General features: G+C 35.3%; 1 protein-coding gene across 2 annotated transcripts in view; it reads left to right on the plus strand.

Moving 5' to 3' along the window:
* The window catches only part of DPYD (dihydropyrimidine dehydrogenase), a 696,413-nt gene that overhangs the window by 583,780 nt on the left and 92,986 nt on the right, over window positions 1-19,647 (plus strand). For both annotated transcript variants that reach the window (XM_081024809.1, XM_081024810.1), the window contains 2 exons: window positions 11,132-11,252; window positions 12,097-12,216. In XM_081024809.1, coding sequence (XP_080880935.1) covers window positions 11,132-11,252; window positions 12,097-12,216 — 241 coding nt within the window. The remainder of the gene's footprint in view (window positions 1-11,131; window positions 11,253-12,096; window positions 12,217-19,647) is intronic.

A 19,647-nucleotide genomic window follows, 5' to 3' on the forward strand; every position in this document is an offset into this window, starting at 1 on the left:
AACTTGTTATGGATGAGTTCCCCGTAGCTGAAACCGTTCATTGCCAAGGATTGACGTTTTCCCCACTATGTTATTTAAAATTGCCTGAGCAGTAATTCTTTCTGCTTGGATTTCATAACGTTCCCAGGAAAGAAGCATGACTTCCCCAGGCTCTCTTCATCCTAACTGTGTCATCACTGTGAGCACTCCAGGGCAGAAGGCTACTTTACATGAGCCTCCTTCCTGGGTCTGTTAGTCATTCACACCAACATGGGATTATAGAGATACTGAGCTTTGTGCTTGTGGTTGTTTTCTAACGCTGGCCCTTGAAATCAGAGGCTAAGTGAATAGACCAATAGATGTATAAAATACCAATTGTTAATACTGTTTACACTAATGCTTTGCATTAAGTAGACAAATGCCAAGCTGTCTGAAGTCTGTAAAGAATAAAAAAAAACCCTATTATACACTGAAATACTCACTTGCCCTTATCTAAAATGAATCCATACATAGTAGTACAAGTGACTCCCTGCACTTCATTACCCACTAAAGTCTTTTTGGTGTGTTCTGAGCAGTGATTGGGAAGCCTGCTGAGTTTCAGTTTGGCTCAGCTGGTTCACAATTTTGAACCCCTACTGGTGTATCAACAAAGCATCTACATAACCTCTTTCTTCATATGTTAATATTTTCCAGGTTGCACTGCATACCCTCATTTAAACAACAACAACAACAACAACCACCACCACCATGGCCAACGCTCTTTTTGCATGATAGATAATACTAGCCTTTGAATTCACATCTCATATGTATAAGGCAAGATTAAGGTCTTTTGGGGAGCTCAGTATAAAGAATGCTATAAAGAATAAGCCATTTTCAAAAATGTTTTAAGATCCTGAAGTATCTTAATTTCTGTGAACTGTGGTCAATGTATGGTTCTCAAAGGGCATTTGTTTTTCTGCGAAGATAGACATATGGAGCCTGTGTCAATCTTGATTGTGGAGGGGAAAAAGGATGATAAAAGTTAAGACAAGAGAAATACAAATGGAAATGTCTTGCAGAGGCAAAGGAAAATCATTGTGAATCAGAACAGAACGATTGCCTGTAAATGACCAACAAGTTATGAATCAAGTATGGATACAAGGAGGGTAACTGCAGGTCACCTTGGGCAGGTGTCAAGACTAGAGGGATCCAATCCAGACAGAAATGAGCAAGGGATGAGTCCAAAAATGCAAGAATTCAGGAAACAGAATTGATTATGACAGCAAAAGCAGACTTTAGAACAGAGCCCCAATATCTGGAAGAAGTTTCCAGATGACTTGCTTGTGATATTATTAACAGGGTTACTATTAATTGGTTTCATCAACAAGTAACATGGGCCAGGGGTAGGAATTAGCATATACACAGATTCTCCTGGCTATACTCCCTTGATGGGTGGACCTGGCTTTCAGATGCAAAAGTATCATCTCCTTAATTCACAATCATTTCCGACGTCTCACATCACAGTAGTGATTCTTTCAGAAGGTACTGAATCAGACAATCAAATAGGTGTCTAAACTTTCCAAAGATATCTCTGAACTGTCTCTAAATGGAGGACACCAAATAATTTCCCCATACCATGTCTCATACTGCAGTCTTTTTCTAGGGAAAAAAATTACCCCTCCTTCTTCATATTGGCCCTTTCTTACCCAGAAGCACAGATTGGCCATTGTTGGGTAAACTAGATTTGATTGTTTCCAGGAACTTCCAGGAAAGTTGGAATTGAGAGACTTGTTTGGACTCAGATTAGGTAAATTTCTTTTTCTTCTTTGGCTTTCTTAGAATGTCGCCTAATCCTATCACAGAATTCCAAGTCTAAGTAGGGAATTGCAGTATCAGGTGAAGTCTTCATGAATCAGACACATATGAGGTATGATAAAAATAATACAGTGAGTGTTTAATTTTTTAAAAATATATTACAATAAAAGACATATCGCCATTAATCCCCCTCAAAATACGTCCCCTCTCTTCAAACACATTTATCCCATCATTCTTGCTACTTTCTGAAGCAGTTCTGGAAGTCCTCTTTCCTCAGTATCTTTAGTTGCACTGTCGTGGCTGCCTCAATGTCCTGAATCAATTCAGAACATTTACCTTTCATGCTCATTTTGACTTTGGGGAAGACCCAGAAGTCACGTGGTGCCAGGTCCCAGATTCGGGAATGAAGTGGCTGAGGACACACCGTAATGTTTTTATTTGACAGAAATTGCCATACCAGAAGTGATGTGTGACACGGAGCATTGTCATGATGTAGAATGAAGTTAAGACACTCACAAAAGAGGACTTCCAGAACTGCTTCAGAAAGTGACAAGAACAATGGGATAAGTGTGTTTGAAGTGAGGGGGGTTATTTTGAGAAGGATTAATGGCAATGTGTCTTTTACAGTAATATATGTTTTATTTTTTTATTTAAGCTTTCACTGTATTTTTTGAGCACACCTTGTAGGAGAGTTAGCTTATTGGGGAGTAATACTTATGAAAGGAAAAGGGATGAAGCCAGATTGGGCCAGTGGAGCACTCATCCCTGAGACAGATATGAGAAAAATCTTCACCAGCCCAACAGGAGCACTCTAGGATTGCCTATTAGAGGGGTCCTGAGTTGGACAGAAATGCTTGGGCCCTGGTAGCACAGTTTTGCTGTCATTGGCTGGAGCCTACCCATGGGAAGCCTGACCTCATCTTAAAAGATGAGGCTGACCTTAAAGGGTGAGCATAGAGGCTGTCAGCTCACCACGGTGTTGTAGCTGGGCATGTGGCTTTTCCTCAAGGAGGATCTGCGTCTTCCACAATTGCCTGCTCCTACATATATTCCATAAGAACATTTTAGATCCTAGTTATGTCACCTTAGCATATCTGCAAATCGGCATATCTGCAGTTCTGATGAAAGGTTATATGATTCTTCAACAATTTGAAAAGTTAACCCCTTAGTTTACAGAATCTGAGCTCAGCTTCTATTTTGGGAGGCATTTATGTGGGGTTCCTAGAATAGAGACTGAAGGCATTTACTCAATAAGACAGCAGTAGTGATGTGAAAAATAATCTCCCATTGACGAGAGTAACACATGGAACTGTGGGTAGGAGATGTTCACTGCCCTGTTTATTAAGCAGGTACATCCTCTCCAACTTCATTACCATGGCCAGATGAAGCAGTGGGTTTCTAGTTGGGATTAGCCATTAGGTTCAAGATAATCCGAGGAAATCTGAATCTAATTCCATAAGGACATTATGGAGAGGAAGATTTGAAATTCGAACAGTTTTCAGAGCTGGCTTTCATCATTAGAACCACCATTTGGGAGTAACAAAGTGAGCTGGTAGAGAAATAGCTAGAGAACCAGAGGGTCATCAGAAGGGATAAAAATAGTGACTCAAAGAATACCTAGCTGTCATAAGACCTGACACAATAAACTTCATTGAAGAAAACATAGGTACCAAACTTATGGACCTTGGGTTCAAAGAGCATTTTATGAATTTGACTCCAAAGGCAATGGAAGTAAAAACTAAAATAAACAAATGGGATTATATGAAACTGAAAAGCTTCTGCACAGCAAAAGAAACTATTGACAAAATAATGAGGCAACCAACTGAATGGGAGAAGATTTTCGCAAACAGTTCCTCTGATAAGGGGCTAATATCCAAAATATACAAGGAACTCATGAAACTCAACAACAAAAAAACAAACAACCCAATTGAAAAATGGACAGAGGACCTGAGGAGACATTTCTCCAAAGAGGATATACAAATGGCAAATAGACATATGAAAAAATGCTCAACATCGCTAATCATCAGAGAAATGCAAATGAAAACCACAATGAGATATCACCTCACCCCAGTCAGAATGGCTTTCATCAACAAAACAAATAGTAACAAGTGTTGGAGAGGCTGTGGAGAAAAAGGAACTCTCATACACTGTTGGTGGGAATGCAGACTGGTGCAGCCGCTATGGAAGGCAGTGTGGAGGTTCCTCAAGAAATACGAATAGAATTACCATATGACCCAGCAATCGCTCTTCTGGGTATCTACCCCAAAAATATAAAAGCATTTCTCTATAGAGACACGTGTACTCCAATGTTCATTGCAGCTTTGTTTACGGTGGCCAAGACATGGAAACAACCAAAATGTCCTTCGATAGATGAATGGATAAAGAAGTTGTGGTACATATACACAATGGAATACTATTCGGCGTTAAGGAAAGATGATATAGGAGCATTTGTGACAACACGGATGGATCTTGAGAGTATAATGCTAAGTGAAATAAGTCAGACAGAAAAAGCAGAGAACCCTATGATTTCACTGATATGTGGTATATAAACCAAAAAGAACAAGACAAACAAATGAGAAACAAAAACTCATAGACACAGACAATAATTTAGTGGTTACCAGAGGGTAAGGGGGTGGGGGGTGGGTGATGAGGGTAAAGGGGATCAAATATATGGTGATGGAAGGAGAACTGACTCTGGGTGGTGAACACACAATGGGATTTATAGACGATGTAATACAGAATTGTACACCTAAAATCTATGTAAATTTACTAACAATTGTCACCCCAATAAATTTAATTAAAAAAAAAAAGAATACCTAGCTGTCAGAAATTACCTAAACAGTGCAGGGCAATTCTTGTCCATTTGTTAAAAATTTAAACTTCTCAGACTGGGAATGAGGAACACTGACAGCAGAAATGTCAGAGGAATGGTACACGAGGGGAATGCTGTCTGAAAGGAAGAAAAAACAGCATTAAGCCTTAGCTGTAGTCACAGGAAATGGTATTTAAGGAATGAAAAAGGAATACGAATTCCATTTAGCTGTAAAACTATAAGCAGGTTTTCCCACCACACCTCAGGAACCAAGGAGTGGGAGTTAAAACGGCTATGTGAGCAAACTCTAGAGACCCCTCAATGTCCTAAAGATTCACACAGAGAGGGCCATGGGTAGCCTGGGACCTCAGGAAGTTTTCATGGGTTGACAGGCCACAGGAGGGGACAGTTGCCCTCCAAGTACTTTAGCTCACTGATAGGGAGATCAAAAAGACTGATTCCAAACTCCATTAGCTGTGTGTGGGGCAAGAACAACTAATAACTCCTGCTTATTTTGGCTCCATGGAAGGGAAAAAGCAAATGGTTTTTGCACATTTAGGAATTCTTTATTCTTTTATTCAACACTATGTTTCGGACTATATGTTAGGTGATCAAGATGAAAAAATAGAGTATATCTCTTAAAAGACTAATAGTCTAGTAGAAAGAGAGAAAAAAAACATAAATGAGTAATTATAAAACACTGCAACAAATGAAGTAATAAAGAAACATTATAGAAATATTCAAAAGGGAGTAATTTACTAATCCATCCTGTGCTGAGGTAGGATGGTAGGATTGGTTGTGGAGGGCTTCTCTGAGGGGTGTTATTAAAGGAACAAGAAGTGAAGGATATTCTGGGCAGAGGAAAAGAAAGGACTGAAGTGAGAAACAAAATGGAGAAGGGGGTATGTCTGGGGAGGAGAGAACACACAAGCAGTTCTGTGTCCTCTGTAACTTAAGGCATAAGGAAAGGAGAGTTTAAAAATATGTGTGTGTGTGTGTGTGTGCACGTGTGTGTGTGAAATATTTTATACACACATATACGTACACTGCATGATTATACACTTATAATATTGTATATTCACATTATTTGTTTCTTATATACATTCCGCCCACCAGATTATGAAATATTTTTTTGTTTTGTTTTTAAGAATAGGGAATAGCATATTATACATCTTTAAATCCCCATTGCCTAACATAATGCATACTGCCTAAAACAGTTGTTTATTAGATTATCCTTCACCCCATAATTTTGTACTCCCAATTTTATTCTAAGTAAATAGAAATAAGAAAGTTGGTGTTACTTGATGCAATGTGAACTCTACCAATTCAATGCTATTTGTTGAGTGCCTACTATGTACCAAACCCTGTGCTACATGCTCTGAAATAATCTGAAACAAGAAAGATTAATCAGGATCTTTTTTATACTACAGTCAATATGCAGTTTATCTAGGCTGTATTTCCTAGTAGACTCTGCCTTCCTTGTTCCATTCATCTTAGTCTCTAGTACAGACCAATTATAATGCCTTATGGTCAACAAATATTTGTTGAAAGGATAGAACCAACATTACCTAGAATGCCACCTCCTTTCATTTGTTTCTGTTTATATTTGAATATCCTTAGAATTATTTTCAAAATTTAAATGAAATCTGTGGTGGTATACTTTACCTATAATAGAAAACAACACATTAAAATGTAGAGTTTGATGTATTTCAGCAAATGTCTACAATCATATAAACACAACCACAATCAAGATATAGAACATTTCCAGTACTCTCAAAATTTTTCTTGTGTCTCTTCTCACTTAATCCCTTCCCATCCCCAGCTCCAATCCCAGCAGCCATTGCTCTGCTATCAGCATAGTTTTTCCTTTGTGGGATTTCATATAAATGTGAACATATAGCATTTATTCCTTTGTGTACTTTTTTAATGCTAATGTTTTCTTGACTAATTCCAAGTTTTGATATTCCAAGATTTGGTATTTTGTTTTTATTGCTGAATAATATTCCATTGTGTGGACATGCTACAGTTTGTTTTTTCTTTCACATACTAATGAATATTTGGGTTGTTTACAATTAGTGGCTATTTTCAAAAAGTTGCTATGAAAATTCATGTGCAAGTTTTTGTGTGGATACATGTTTGTATCTTTTTTGATATATAACTAAGAGTGGAATTTCTGGTTTGGTTGGTAAGTGCATGTTTACCTTTATAAGAAACTGCAAAAAGGTTTTCCAAGGCAATTGTACCATTGTTAGAATTCTTAAGTCTGATAAACCGTTGCAGGAAGACACATGCTACAACATAAATTAATTGAAAACAGCCCCACTCCAACCCACAATCTTTGTATTTACTAATAATTCTACCTGGAGTACTTAACTATCTGGAGTAGTGAACTCTTTCTGTCCTATTTTATTGTCACAGAAGGATAAATGCATCACTTTTGCCTACTACTCTGAAGCTACATCTAGTCTTACAGGTATAAATGAAGTGGAAGCATTTTACCCTTCTAGTTTACAACTGATGGCTGAATTTCACTTTAGGGAGCAATTTTGCTAAAGAAGATGATGGTTTAGGACATGATAATGGAAAAGAAAATTAAGAAGTTGAAATAGGTACTGAAATTGATCTTCTGGGCCCCAGTTCTCTCTATCAGAAAAGTGGACATAATAAAATGCTAGCTACTTCCTGACATGTCATGTGAATTAAGACTTAGGAGTTCCTTAGTGGAAAACATTTTATAACTGGTAAAATTTTTCAGTGGATTCATTGAAATGTCACCTTCTAAGAAAGCCATTTTGAAAAGAATTGTACAGAGTGAAAATTACCAGGTAAATTGGAGAGAAATGTTTCTTACAGTCAAAAATTTCACTTGTAATTTTGCTTATCAAGAAATTCTCACAATCTCATTCTCTAGTGCTTTGTCCTTGTACAGGACATGAAACCAGTGAGATTTGATGTCCTAGGGAATAGGTGGAAATGCCTGTCCTACAATGGAGAGGTCAGTGTAGAGGCCTCAAAAGCAGCAGGGTGTATCATTAACAGAACCCTCATAATGTTTAACTAGAGACATACTTGTTACTAGAATTAAAAATTATCTTATGGCCCAGATAGAAAATTAAGCTTTAAAAACAACCAGTTTGGGACAATGGAAACTACTAAAGCAAAGTCTACTCAGCACTACATTTCCTATCTTTTGGTGTTGTAATTGTTCATAGGAATCTATTCCAGAGTGTCTTCTTTGCAGGCAGACACAGGGCTGTTCCTCGTTGAGATTGTCAAAGAAGCCAAATTTGTCTGTAGCTTGCTTTCATCCTATTGTCAGCACTTCACAAGTCTGGTCTGGTCTCTTTGCCTCATGTAGTACCCTGAAGACCTCCATGTGCTCTCAGGTGCATCAGCCAGCCCTTTAAGATCTTCAGTGCTTTCCTGCATGTCCTATTGCACACCTCCATCACAGAAAAGCCCATTCTATTGCCTCCGCGCTTTCTTTGGTGATTACATGAATAACATTAAAGGGTGAACAGGCATTAAAGAAGAACACACACACACACACACACACACACACACACGAGCTCTTGCTGTGGGAGAGATTATAAATCCTGGTCAAGATGGGCATTATTGATATGTGTAGGAAGAGATGATAAAAGCTTAGTGATCCAAGTAGACTTTTTGTGAATGAGACACTAAAAGACTTGTTAAGCTGTTTTTTTTGCATGATTATTCACCATTTTTCTTGAAATGTAACCGAAATTTGTAAACAAATCTTGGATTTCATACTTTTAGACATTATCTATCATAAAATATATCTGGGTATTTCTTAAAGTATGTCTATATTTTGATGACTATATAAAGAAATCAATTGAAAATATGCTGAGTTTTCATTTGTCACAATAGCTATTTTTTTGAGTGCCCACAATATTTTTGTGCTCAGAAATAGAAAAGAAGTGCAGAATTATTTTTGTTTTATTATATTTCTGTTGGTGTTGATAATGTTAAAGTCTCAATTTGTCTGAGACTAGTAGTACTTTTGTATATGTCATATCCTGAAGATTTTTGGGGGGGATTAGAAATTGTCTCAAATTTATTCATTTCAATAATATTCTAAAAACTGGCTTATTAGGAAAGGCAGCACCATCTGATGCTGGCACTAGAAAATGAGAAGGTCAAGATACAGAAACACTATTAATTGCTTTTAGATCTTGGACATTAATATCAAAAGTGTGAGGAAACCAGGAAAGTGTGAATGTTATAGTCTATCCTTTAATTCTCCAAAGTATACTGATTCGTGTTATCTTCTTATTAACCTTACTACATTTCGTGGTATATTAGAATATTCTCTAATATGCCTATCAAACAAAACTTTGCAGTTTACAGAACAGTCATTAATTTTCACAATAATGTTGGTCAGAAGTTGTTTTTAAAATTCCCAGGTAATCAAATTATGTTTCATCTGGGTATGAGGATTAGTCAGCAGCTGGTTGGCTAAGTAGGAAGATGAGGAAAATATATCTGAACACTATGAACCTTACTCATAGAGTCAAATTATGGTATCTCAAAATAGAGATGGATGATTCAAGTAAATATCATTAACAAAGGACCATGTTTAAAAAATAAATAAATAACTTTGAATAAATTCCAAATTGTTAAATAATGGGTAAAAGGCATTCATTCAGAATCAACAGAAAAATGTGTGATAAATGTTCAAAGTAAATTATAGAGACATGGTGGTCAATAGTATTGATAGCCACTTAGAAGCCTATGTCAGATTATTAGTGTTTACTCAATTGGAACCAAATAATATTTTAAATTTGTTTCAGTAATTCTTATTAGGCTACCTTCCATGTATTATTCAGTTCAAATGATCTTTAAATTATTGTCAAATTCTACCTTAAAGAGAGCTTTCACAAAGGACATGCAATTCATATCATCTAGAGTTACTGTCATTTCTAGGCTAAGTCCCATGGAAATTCATAACTTAAAAATGAAAGTCACAAAGATGCAACTGCCTTCATAATGCCAATGTAGCGGTTATAAATATTTCATGAGCATTGCATGGGCAGGGGCAGATCTCCATTTTCATGAGTTAGAATTTGTACAGCTAAGTCTCCAGATTTTACTATTCATAATGCACAGTATGCCCTGTAGAGCATTCCATATAGTGTTTTTTTTAATATTTATGTTTAATGAAGAAATTACTGTTCTGAAAAAAGAATGAGGCAAGCCAAAGAATTTTTTGTTAAAATTGTTTTAAATAGAGACAAACTATTGAATAGAGACAAAAACAATCAACAGAAATTACCTCATGGCAGTATCTTAGCACATAAACACATAAGTTTTAGAGGAATACAAGATGACGGATCAAGACATTAAACCTAAGAGAAAAGGTTCTTTCTAAAGGTTATAACATTAGAAATCTCATCTTAAAATAATTCAAAAGGTTAAAATGCAAAGAGTAACTTTCCTACATATAAAAATATTAATTACAAATGATATACTTGCCTACTGTTTCATAGTTTAAATATCTGTCTATATTTTTCTGTTTTTTTCTTTTATTCAAAAAACATTTTAACTTGCTAAGATATTAACAAGTTCAATAATGAATTGCTATTGCATATTTTAAGGTAATTTATCAAAGTGCCTTATCAGTACCTGTCAGAATAAATTTTGCACTAAAAGTAATGAAAAAAGGGACTATTGTATCTGTTGAAATCAAAGAACATTACTACCGCTCAGTTATTTTCAATGGAAAGGAGAGGTGATTGCCCTCTAAATTATACTTGTCCCCTGAGAACACAGAAGCCTGAAAAATCACAGGAAACAGGCACAGGAAAATGTCTATCCCTTGCTTTTAAAAATGAGCATTTGATATTTCATTTCATTTTTGTCATTTTGATCAATTCTTTCAAGTAGATAAATGTTGAAAAGTGCTGCACAGATCTTGGTAACGTTTACAAAAGTAAGCTAAAGGTACTGATCAGCTCATGTATAATCCAAGGCTGAAGTATTCCATATTAGCATATAGTATATATTATTATTAGATTGATTAGGAAGTCACAGAATTTCTTCTGAATATATTCACTTCAGCAAGACTAAGTTTTCTAATAATGAAAACAAGCTTCAGATTTAATAGCATTCACCTGGGAGTCAGCAGTTTAAATATTTTTTATTAGATTTAAACGAAGGAGATCAGTAGGCATTCTGTAATGTTACCCAAACTTACCACCAGAAGTTTATGTTTTATCGCTGCTATTATTTAACTGGAAGTGGGAAACACATTCTTCCGTTTGTTTCTTTGTAATTTTATTTTCCAAAGGCTCCCTTGAGGCATGTAACCTTTATGTGATGAATTTGCAGTTCACTTGAAGTGTGTTAACCTTAATTCCTTAATGAGTCTAGGTGTAATACGAGGAGGAATTTGAGAAATAGATCATGGAGCTCAATGTCAAGTTGCATTTGTCTTGCACATCTCCAACTTTACTGTTGTTCCAGGACACGTTTTAATCACAATTCTTTAATTATGTTCTATATTTAACTGACCTATTTGAACAGGATCCAGAGCTGGTGCGGAACATCTGTCGCTGGGTTAGACAAGCTGTTCAAGTTCCTTTTTTTGCCAAGTTGACCCCAAATGTCACTGATATCGTCAGCATTGCAAGAGCTGCAAAGGAAGGTAAGAATTCCAGACTTGCATCAATTGCCTACTTATGTAAGTATGGGCCTCAATTATGTAGCCATATGAAATATATCTCTAGCCGCAAATATATGTGTATATCTTTGTTTAGAGTTTTAAGAAAAGTATTAAATTGAGCAGCTGATCTCACAAATGCTGTAGATTCCCACCTGCACAAGCTTATAAATGGACTCCAAACTTTGGCCAGGGAAAACAAGAGCATTTATAATCTTTACTAATAAACACATCTTTCGCACAAAGAATTATGAAACAAAACCGCAGTCACAGCAAACCACTCCAAAACAAATGACCTCATTATGGAACAATCCAGCAATAGCATTTGAACCTTTAATGAAGTAAAAACAACAACAATAACAACAACAAAAACGATGTCAGCTTCCACAATGTGGAATTTCTATGAGTTCCCATTATATTTTATAAGGCCTAGTACACTGCCTTAAACATATGTTTAGTAAAAGTCCATTGAATAATAAATCATACAGTCAATGCATGATTTTACAAATCATATATGCTGTGTTCTATCCACTGGAAAATGCATCCTGATTTGTAAAAATATTGTAAATTACATATAAAATAGCACTGAACACAAAACATTTGCCATCCTTAAATCTGTGTAATAATTGGAAAAGTGAAATGGTGGTAATTAAAATTTTTATGTCTAGCATTTTAAGCACAATTGTAAGAGTGAAATTAGTAAAGACATTTGATGTGATGGAATGTTCTCAACAGGAAGTAGAGTGTGCTTTTCCTGGGTTGTGTGGGTTTGAATGGGTTTTAACAATTGTCCCTTTAAAAGTTGCAGGTAAATTTTGATTTTTCATAGGTGGTGCAGACGGTGTTACAGCCACAAATACTGTCTCAGGTCTGATGGGATTAAAAGCCGATGGCACCCCCTGGCCAGCAGTGGGCATTGGGAAGAGGACTACATATGGAGGAGTGTCTGGTAGGTGTTGCCCTCTCTTTGCATTTTGCTTTCTTGGATGTTGCTGAAAAATCAGTAGGTCTTGTCATAGGCAAGGGTATTTTGTTTTCTAAGATCCCAAATTGTTATAACTCATTGCTGACTAAAATTTCTAATAATTATGACAGATGGGGGAGTTTGAGTGTGTAGGCTCAAGTAACTGCTAGCACAAGATGAGAGAATACTGAGGTAGGGTTTTAATGTGAATTCTATTCTCTCACTCTCTGTGGTTTCCTCAGGATTTCTCATTGTCACAAGTGTCTTTTCACTTATTAGAAAGGGCTAATATCAGGGCCTTCTAAGAGGAAAACATAAGCACCTTGATTACATCTTTTTCATAGTCTGGATTAGTTTCCACTTTTCCTAGAATTGTGAAATCTACCTTTTCCAAAAAATCTTGCTTTCCCAACTGTCCCAAACGAATCGTTAAAATGTTGCTTTTGTAGCTTCAGCTGATGAGACATTTGCAGGCCTCACACCTTTGCACACTCTTTTTCATCCTCAAACACTTGCATTTAAAACATAAAACGAAGTTTTCATCCCAAAATCCCTTTCAGCATCTTTGCCCTGTGTACTCTGTTGCCATGACAACATGAACTTTGTCTTGCAAAGACAATGCTGTGAGGTTCTTGACTGTATGGGCATGGGGATTAATCTCCTTGGTGATAGAGACAGCGGTGAATATACAAAACATAGCAGTGTTCCACTGCTTGAGAAAGCATTGCTGAATCAGACCAAAACGTGCTTTTGGAATTAGCTGGATGGACACAAATAAAGCTCTATCCATACTGAGGCATTATGTTTTCGGAGCAGGAAGTGTGCCTATGAGCTGTGATTTAAAAAAAGAAAAAACATGATTATATTCTGCTTTTAATTTAATGCCATTCCCATTCCTGCAGTGTCAGGAAGAGGAAGGCAGGTGAGCAGCACCTGCTCAGCGTCCAGATGCAGCTCCTTTTTATCCGGAGCTATCACACACAGAGCCTTAAATATATTGTAATGCAGAATAACGTGGACTGTGTCAGTATGTGCCACAGGAAGAGAGTCAGAAGACTTCAGAGGAGGGCTGTAACGTGCACTATGTTTTCTGTCAGCTCATTTCAATTTTTCCAGCCTGCCATGTTGACAGCAAGAGAATAAAGGAGGTCACAGAGGGTGCTGAACATTAAAAATTAATAAAAGAACTATTGCAGTAGTATTTTATATAAGTAACACCATTCACGTTTTCTCATTTAAGCTGCAATTTCTGAATATTCTCCTATACTATAACTCAGTCTAATAAAACTACAAAATTACAACATTAGAAAAAGTCATTTGTATTGCAGTCTTTAAGCATACACACACTAGAAATTATAGCGGTACCTGAACACAAGTTCAGCTATACCTAAGGGCCTGTTAACGTTTCCATAAAACTCCATTTCTAAGATTTATGAATTTGTATGTAAACATTCACTTGGGCTATAAGCTTAGCTAAGCCTGGGTGGAACTTTCAAAAAGTCCCTAACATTTTTAAGGGCTTGTACCTCATTTCTAATAGGGTCTATATCAAGTCCCTACACATTAGACAATCTGTTTTGAAAATAGCCTTTCTTCATAATGAAAAAATTAATAGTTTTTTCTCCTTTAAAGCAATGTTTGCTTTAATTTGAAGGTAATAGAATCTGAAAAAAAATGGTTTAAATGACAGTGATAATAGAAGAAAGTTGTATAATAAAGTACCTTCAGTACCTTGCTTAGCAAAATTGTGTTAAATAATAATGGCTTCAAATTTTAGGAGTGATGAAAACATCAAAATGGCTACCATTCCTAGTTTTATCAAATATGGCTCTCAAGACTCCAATGCAGCTTCAATATAGTGTATTACACAAAATATGCCAGATATTTTTATAAGATTTAAAAAAAATACCAAAGCACAGTGCTAATACTTTCCCCAAGTGTTCTCTCAGAGTACTAGAATGTCTACTTTTATAGGAACTGCTTGAATCACATATTTTTCTTTTTAAGTGAAAACTAAGTAGAAATTTTGGATAGCCACCTGAAATACAACACATATCTTCCATTGCTAGAGAAGGACATTTTTCCTTTTCAGTTTTCTCTAGCTCTTCATTCAGTCTTAGTTATTTTTTTCTCAGAATAAAATTTCTGCTATTTGAAAGGAAAGTTTTGATTTGTTTAAATGGCAAGATAGTGCGGTACTTGGGGTATTGCATGTGCTACAGGAAATTGGTCACATTTCAGTAATGTCCTTCTTTTTAAAATGCATTAACTAGTAAATGCATTTACTAGTGATAGCATTGGGAAGACAAAACTTCAGGTAAGGAAAGTCAGTGGAATTATTTCAAGTATGATTAGTCTGAAATCTAAAGTAACATTTTTTCCAACTTTGGTTCCCAATTTATGAATATACTTTGGAGTCAAGTTTAATGAACTGTAATCAACATTTTTTTAAACAAATGAAATAGACTAGAAAACATGTCAGAATGCTTTGCACAGTTAGGATAAACACCGTTTGGTCAAATCTTTTTCAGTTATACATGTAATACACACATGTATATAATTTCTGTACTGGGTCATGATATAAAAAGTGTTTTTTATTGTGGTTAACTTCAAAATGTCTGAAAGCTGTTGTTTTAGAGGGAGGTCTCTTTGTTAAATAAAAAAGTCACTAAGCCTATGAAAGTCATTAAATGAAGTAATTTCTGCTTGTTACAGTTTAAAATTTATATCAAGAGGGAGAGTTAGCACCTCATTCCAAGATCTCAGCCTCAGCTTTGTTATTAATATTTTAGAAACTATTTTTCCAACTCACCTGTGTGTGTGGCTGGGGAGAGGGCAAAACATATAAACCACATTCATAATAGAATGATTTATAAATTTGAAATTCAACTGTGGGAGAAATACCTGGCAATTCTTGCTCACAGTGTGAGTCCATTAATAGTTGAATTATGGAAGTAAAGGTGATTTCGTAGTCATAACGGTATCAAAAGAAAGCTTGTTGAGGATTCATAAGGAATATTTCCATGAAACGAGGGTTACTAAGCTCTCCGCCACACAAGTATTTCCGTCTAGATCATTAACTCTCAAGAAACAATATTCTCTAGCCTTCTTTGGACACTAGAGATTTGTACACTGGAAGTTTTTACACCTGATTTTTCTTTTTCTAGAATCCATGCAGAAAGTTTCTGTTAATATCAGACAACAGTTTGTTCAAGTAACACCACACAGTTGAGTAGATTATTGGGGAGTGTTGTTGTTGTTATATGTTTGTTTTTTGAGAGGGGAAGGGAAAAATTTCCTTGGCTTTATTTGTTTGATTGAAAGAAACACTCATTAGTAACTTTACAATTCCATCTTCAAGTGGATTACTTATTATTTTTTTCAAGTTTTAGTTTAGTTATTTGTTTTCTTGTTTTAATTCCAAATTTTGACTTTTTTCTTTTCCCTGTCCCCAAATAATGTCATCTTAAGATAGTCCCTAACTCAGTGATTACTACTATATAAAAGGTGTTACCCAGTTTTGGTATTACATTTTCACATGAAGTTCTCTCTGTGGGTAAGATCCTTTTAGAAATGGTTATGCCTGCATGGTGTAACTAAAATTGTGGCTTTTGTGCAGCTGACTTCATGAGGATAACATTTATGTATTTATAGCTACATCAGAAAACAGTAATCAAGCATCTTTCAAACTCATTTGAAGGAGTTTTTGTTGTTCCTTGTGTTTTAAATGTTCTCTTTATTAATGAGGGAGGGGCACATTCCTTAGGTTTATGTTATTTCATTGTCCTGTACATATTTTGGTTGTTATAAACACACACAAATACACATAAGGAAAAATTCTAAATTTCTCTGAAGAAGAAACTTTGAAACAATGATAGATACTTTGGGCTCAATATAATTTATTTCCTTCAAGCATGAAAAATTAACAGTTTTACATTATTTTATTTGCCAAATTTGTTTTAATTTACCAAAAGAGGTATTCTTGTTCTCAATTTCAAATTTTGGATGCTTATTTGAAATTACTGATTCTGTATCAACTTACTCAGTTAAAACAATCGGACACATTTTGTTCAATATTAATGCTTGTAAGCTTGTTACTGATGTCTGAGTAATTCCTCAGAGATGACCATCAAGATTTGATCTCTATTTCAGGAACCCAAATTTACTAATCACATATAAGATATTGCAGAAGGTTTCAGAAATGATCGTGTATTTCTCAACAAATGGTAATAGGATACTCCAGAAATGCTCTAAGATTCTACAAATAAATAATGAATAATTTGATATCTAGTTACGTGGGCTGTTAGACACTGAAGTCTACCAGAGCTCTTACAGTTACAAGCATCCTAAAGGTGATTTCACTGAAAAATCAACATGGGAAATACCAATAAATGAAGGTACAAGTTAGAAGTGTTGCTAGTAATTTTAAACTCTGTGCCAGCATATGGCTGGAAGTAAGTACAAAGTTTATAGTTCAGAAAACTTGGGTGAATCAATGTAGTAGTTTAGAAAAGAATCTTAAGCACTGACCCCACAGCGTATGACTTAGGCATGAATTGTGGAGACCACGTAGTAACTTAGCAGCATGCATGCAGCTACTAGGCATTACGTAAATACAAATCCAATGTAACCCACTCCAATCAGAAAATTAAACTTACCTTTTTAATGTATTGCTTAGTGACTATTTGTTTAAAATGGGGAGGATGACAAAACATATAACATTGGGAAACCAGAAGTTTTAGTTGAATTTTGCTTTGAATAACTATTTTCACACATGCAAACAACTGAAGGTTTTGGCAGGATTGCTTTAAGTTCTTACATTTTACATTACAATTATACCATAAAATGCAGTGTTCGTATTTGTTTTATAAAAAGTAGTTCTAAATGGGCTGGATATTTTTATGTGTCAATTATATGATTATTGGTGCATAAAATTGTTTTAGAAAAACACTCCTACTGTCATATAATTTCAGCTATCTATTGTAACCATCTTTATCAATAAAAGCTTAGATTTTAATATTGAAATGTCTAAAATATTCTGATAAAGATAGTATTTAATGAATTAAAAAAGTGATAAATCATGCAAAAAGAATAATTAAAAGAACTTTCTACTTTATACGCACTCATCTCTTTTCTTTTTTGTGTGTACCAAAATAATGCAAAAAAGGAGCCTACTATCACATATGTAAAAACATTCTTAGACTATCACAAGTTTAACTGATCAAATAATTAAAGACCTTGTTATATAAATACATGTACTATATTTGCAGAATAGTCAAAAGTAGGTATATCAAATAAAAATGCTGAATTACAATTTTCATTATAAATCATCAGTTTGAGAGAAGCCCACCATTAGAACTATTCTCATTTAAATCATGCTCATTTGAATATATCCCTGTACAGATTGACAAAGAATTCCCTTTCACATTATATTGCCTTTCCTGAAGCTGAGTTTCTCACTGTTTGGCCGCCGTTGGTCTGTGCAGGAGATCAGAGCCCTAATAATAGATTTTTTGACAATGAGCTCACCTGCTACCTGCCCTACACAAATCCTTAGTGTTCGTGTTTGCTTCATGGCAACAAAGCAGACAGAAGGAAAATGCCAAGTACTGAGTTTGAGGTACAGCCTTGCCTTCGCTTGACATTTCAGCAGAATAGCAGCTTATGAGATGCATAATTTTTCATCTGGGACTCAGCTGCCATATTCATAGATTCTTACAGCTCATCGAAGGACTGGAGTAAGGGCAAAGGTTTAAAGCATAGATCAAGTTCTACATCCTTTCCTTAGGTATTTTAAAATAACTGTGATCCTACAGATTAATGATAAAATCAAATAGTATTTAAGAGCCAGCAAATTCATAGGGATGTGGATATTATGTATTTTTTCTTTTGTTCAAAATTATGAAAATGAATTAATGCCATGTTTCCCCGAAAATAAGACCTAGCCAGACAATCAGTTCTGATGCGTCTTTTGGAGCAAAAATTAATATAAGACAAGTCTTATATAAGACCTGGTCTTATAGTAAAATAAGACCGGGTATTGTATTGTATTGTATTGTATTGTATTGTATTGTATTGTATTGTATTGTATTAAAAACCTAGTCTAATAATATAGTAAAATAAGACCAGGTCTTATATTAATTTTTGCTTCAAAAGACGTTTTAGAGCTCATTCTCTGGCAAGGTCTTATTTTCGGGGAAACGCGGTGTCTGTACCTGCTCCTTAAAAAAATACTCAATAGACTTTGTAAACAAAAGGACTCTGACAAGCGTATTAAGAAAACTTACCTTTGCAGCAGTGGTAATGAATTATTAAATTTCTTTCTCCGTGTATGTGTGTGTGTGTGTGCGTGTATGTGTTTTCATAAAGAATGATTTCAAGCTTGAAATTAGTCAAAAAATGTTCTATTATGAAAATAAAGCTAGAGAGTATTGTGTCACTGTTTGAGCTTGAATTTAAATATTCACAGATTCATGCGTATCTACTGTACTGAAAAATCAGTGTAGGTACACGTCAGTGACTGTTTAATTTGGAACTACACATCTCTGTAAGCTTCAGAAACAGTTCACCATGTCACAGTCTCATACAGAACAATGGTAGAGTACATTCAATTAATTAAAGAAGACTTGCAGAGAACTGAGTTCTCAGTATGTCAAGATTTCAGTTTTATGTTAAATATTTTCTAAAGGCCAGACCCTTAAATCTCAGGGGCTGTACCAAGCAGTGAGCTGTGAATTTAACCATAGGCTAACTGCTAATGATAAGGAAAAGAGTCCTAGTTGAGGCAGCTGTAATACAGTCATTGGATTAGGCTATCAATCACTCGACTCCCTAAGGAAAAAGGAAGAAGACCCAACAGTGAAAAGGGAAATTAGGAAAGGAGGGCATGACTAGAATGAGATTCCTCACCATCCTTATCCATTCGTCACTTAAATCCCTAAAGCATCAACCAAACTTTCCAGCATTACTTTGACTATAAAGCCAACACATTTATTCCTAACATCTAGAGAACTAGCAGAATGTCATTGGCTCTCAGGAGTTGAAACTCACTAGAAGCAAATGCCCGATTGCATAATAAAATTAGATTAACCCTTAATTTTTGGATTTAAGATTTATGTATATAATACTTTTTTTATTAGTTTCAGATATACATGTATATGATACTTTTATTTATAAGGATTCATGTGTGTTGGTAAGGGAAATAATCTTATTTAACTTCTCAACTGTAGCTAAGTTTTATTATGGAAGTCATATTGGTAAGGTGAGATTGATAGCTCAGTGGTTCTCAAAATTTGTGTGCACCAGAACCTGAAGAACTTGTTAGAATACAGATTGCTGGATGCCTCCCCCAGAGTGCCTGACACAAAAGTCTGTGAGGCCCTGAGAATCTGCATTGAACAGTAGATGAGGAAAGGT

The sequence above is a fragment of the Rhinolophus hipposideros genome (assembly GCF_964194185.1).
Source record: "Rhinolophus hipposideros genome assembly, chromosome: 19".
Classification (NCBI taxonomy): Eukaryota; Metazoa; Chordata; class Mammalia; order Chiroptera; family Rhinolophidae; genus Rhinolophus; species Rhinolophus hipposideros.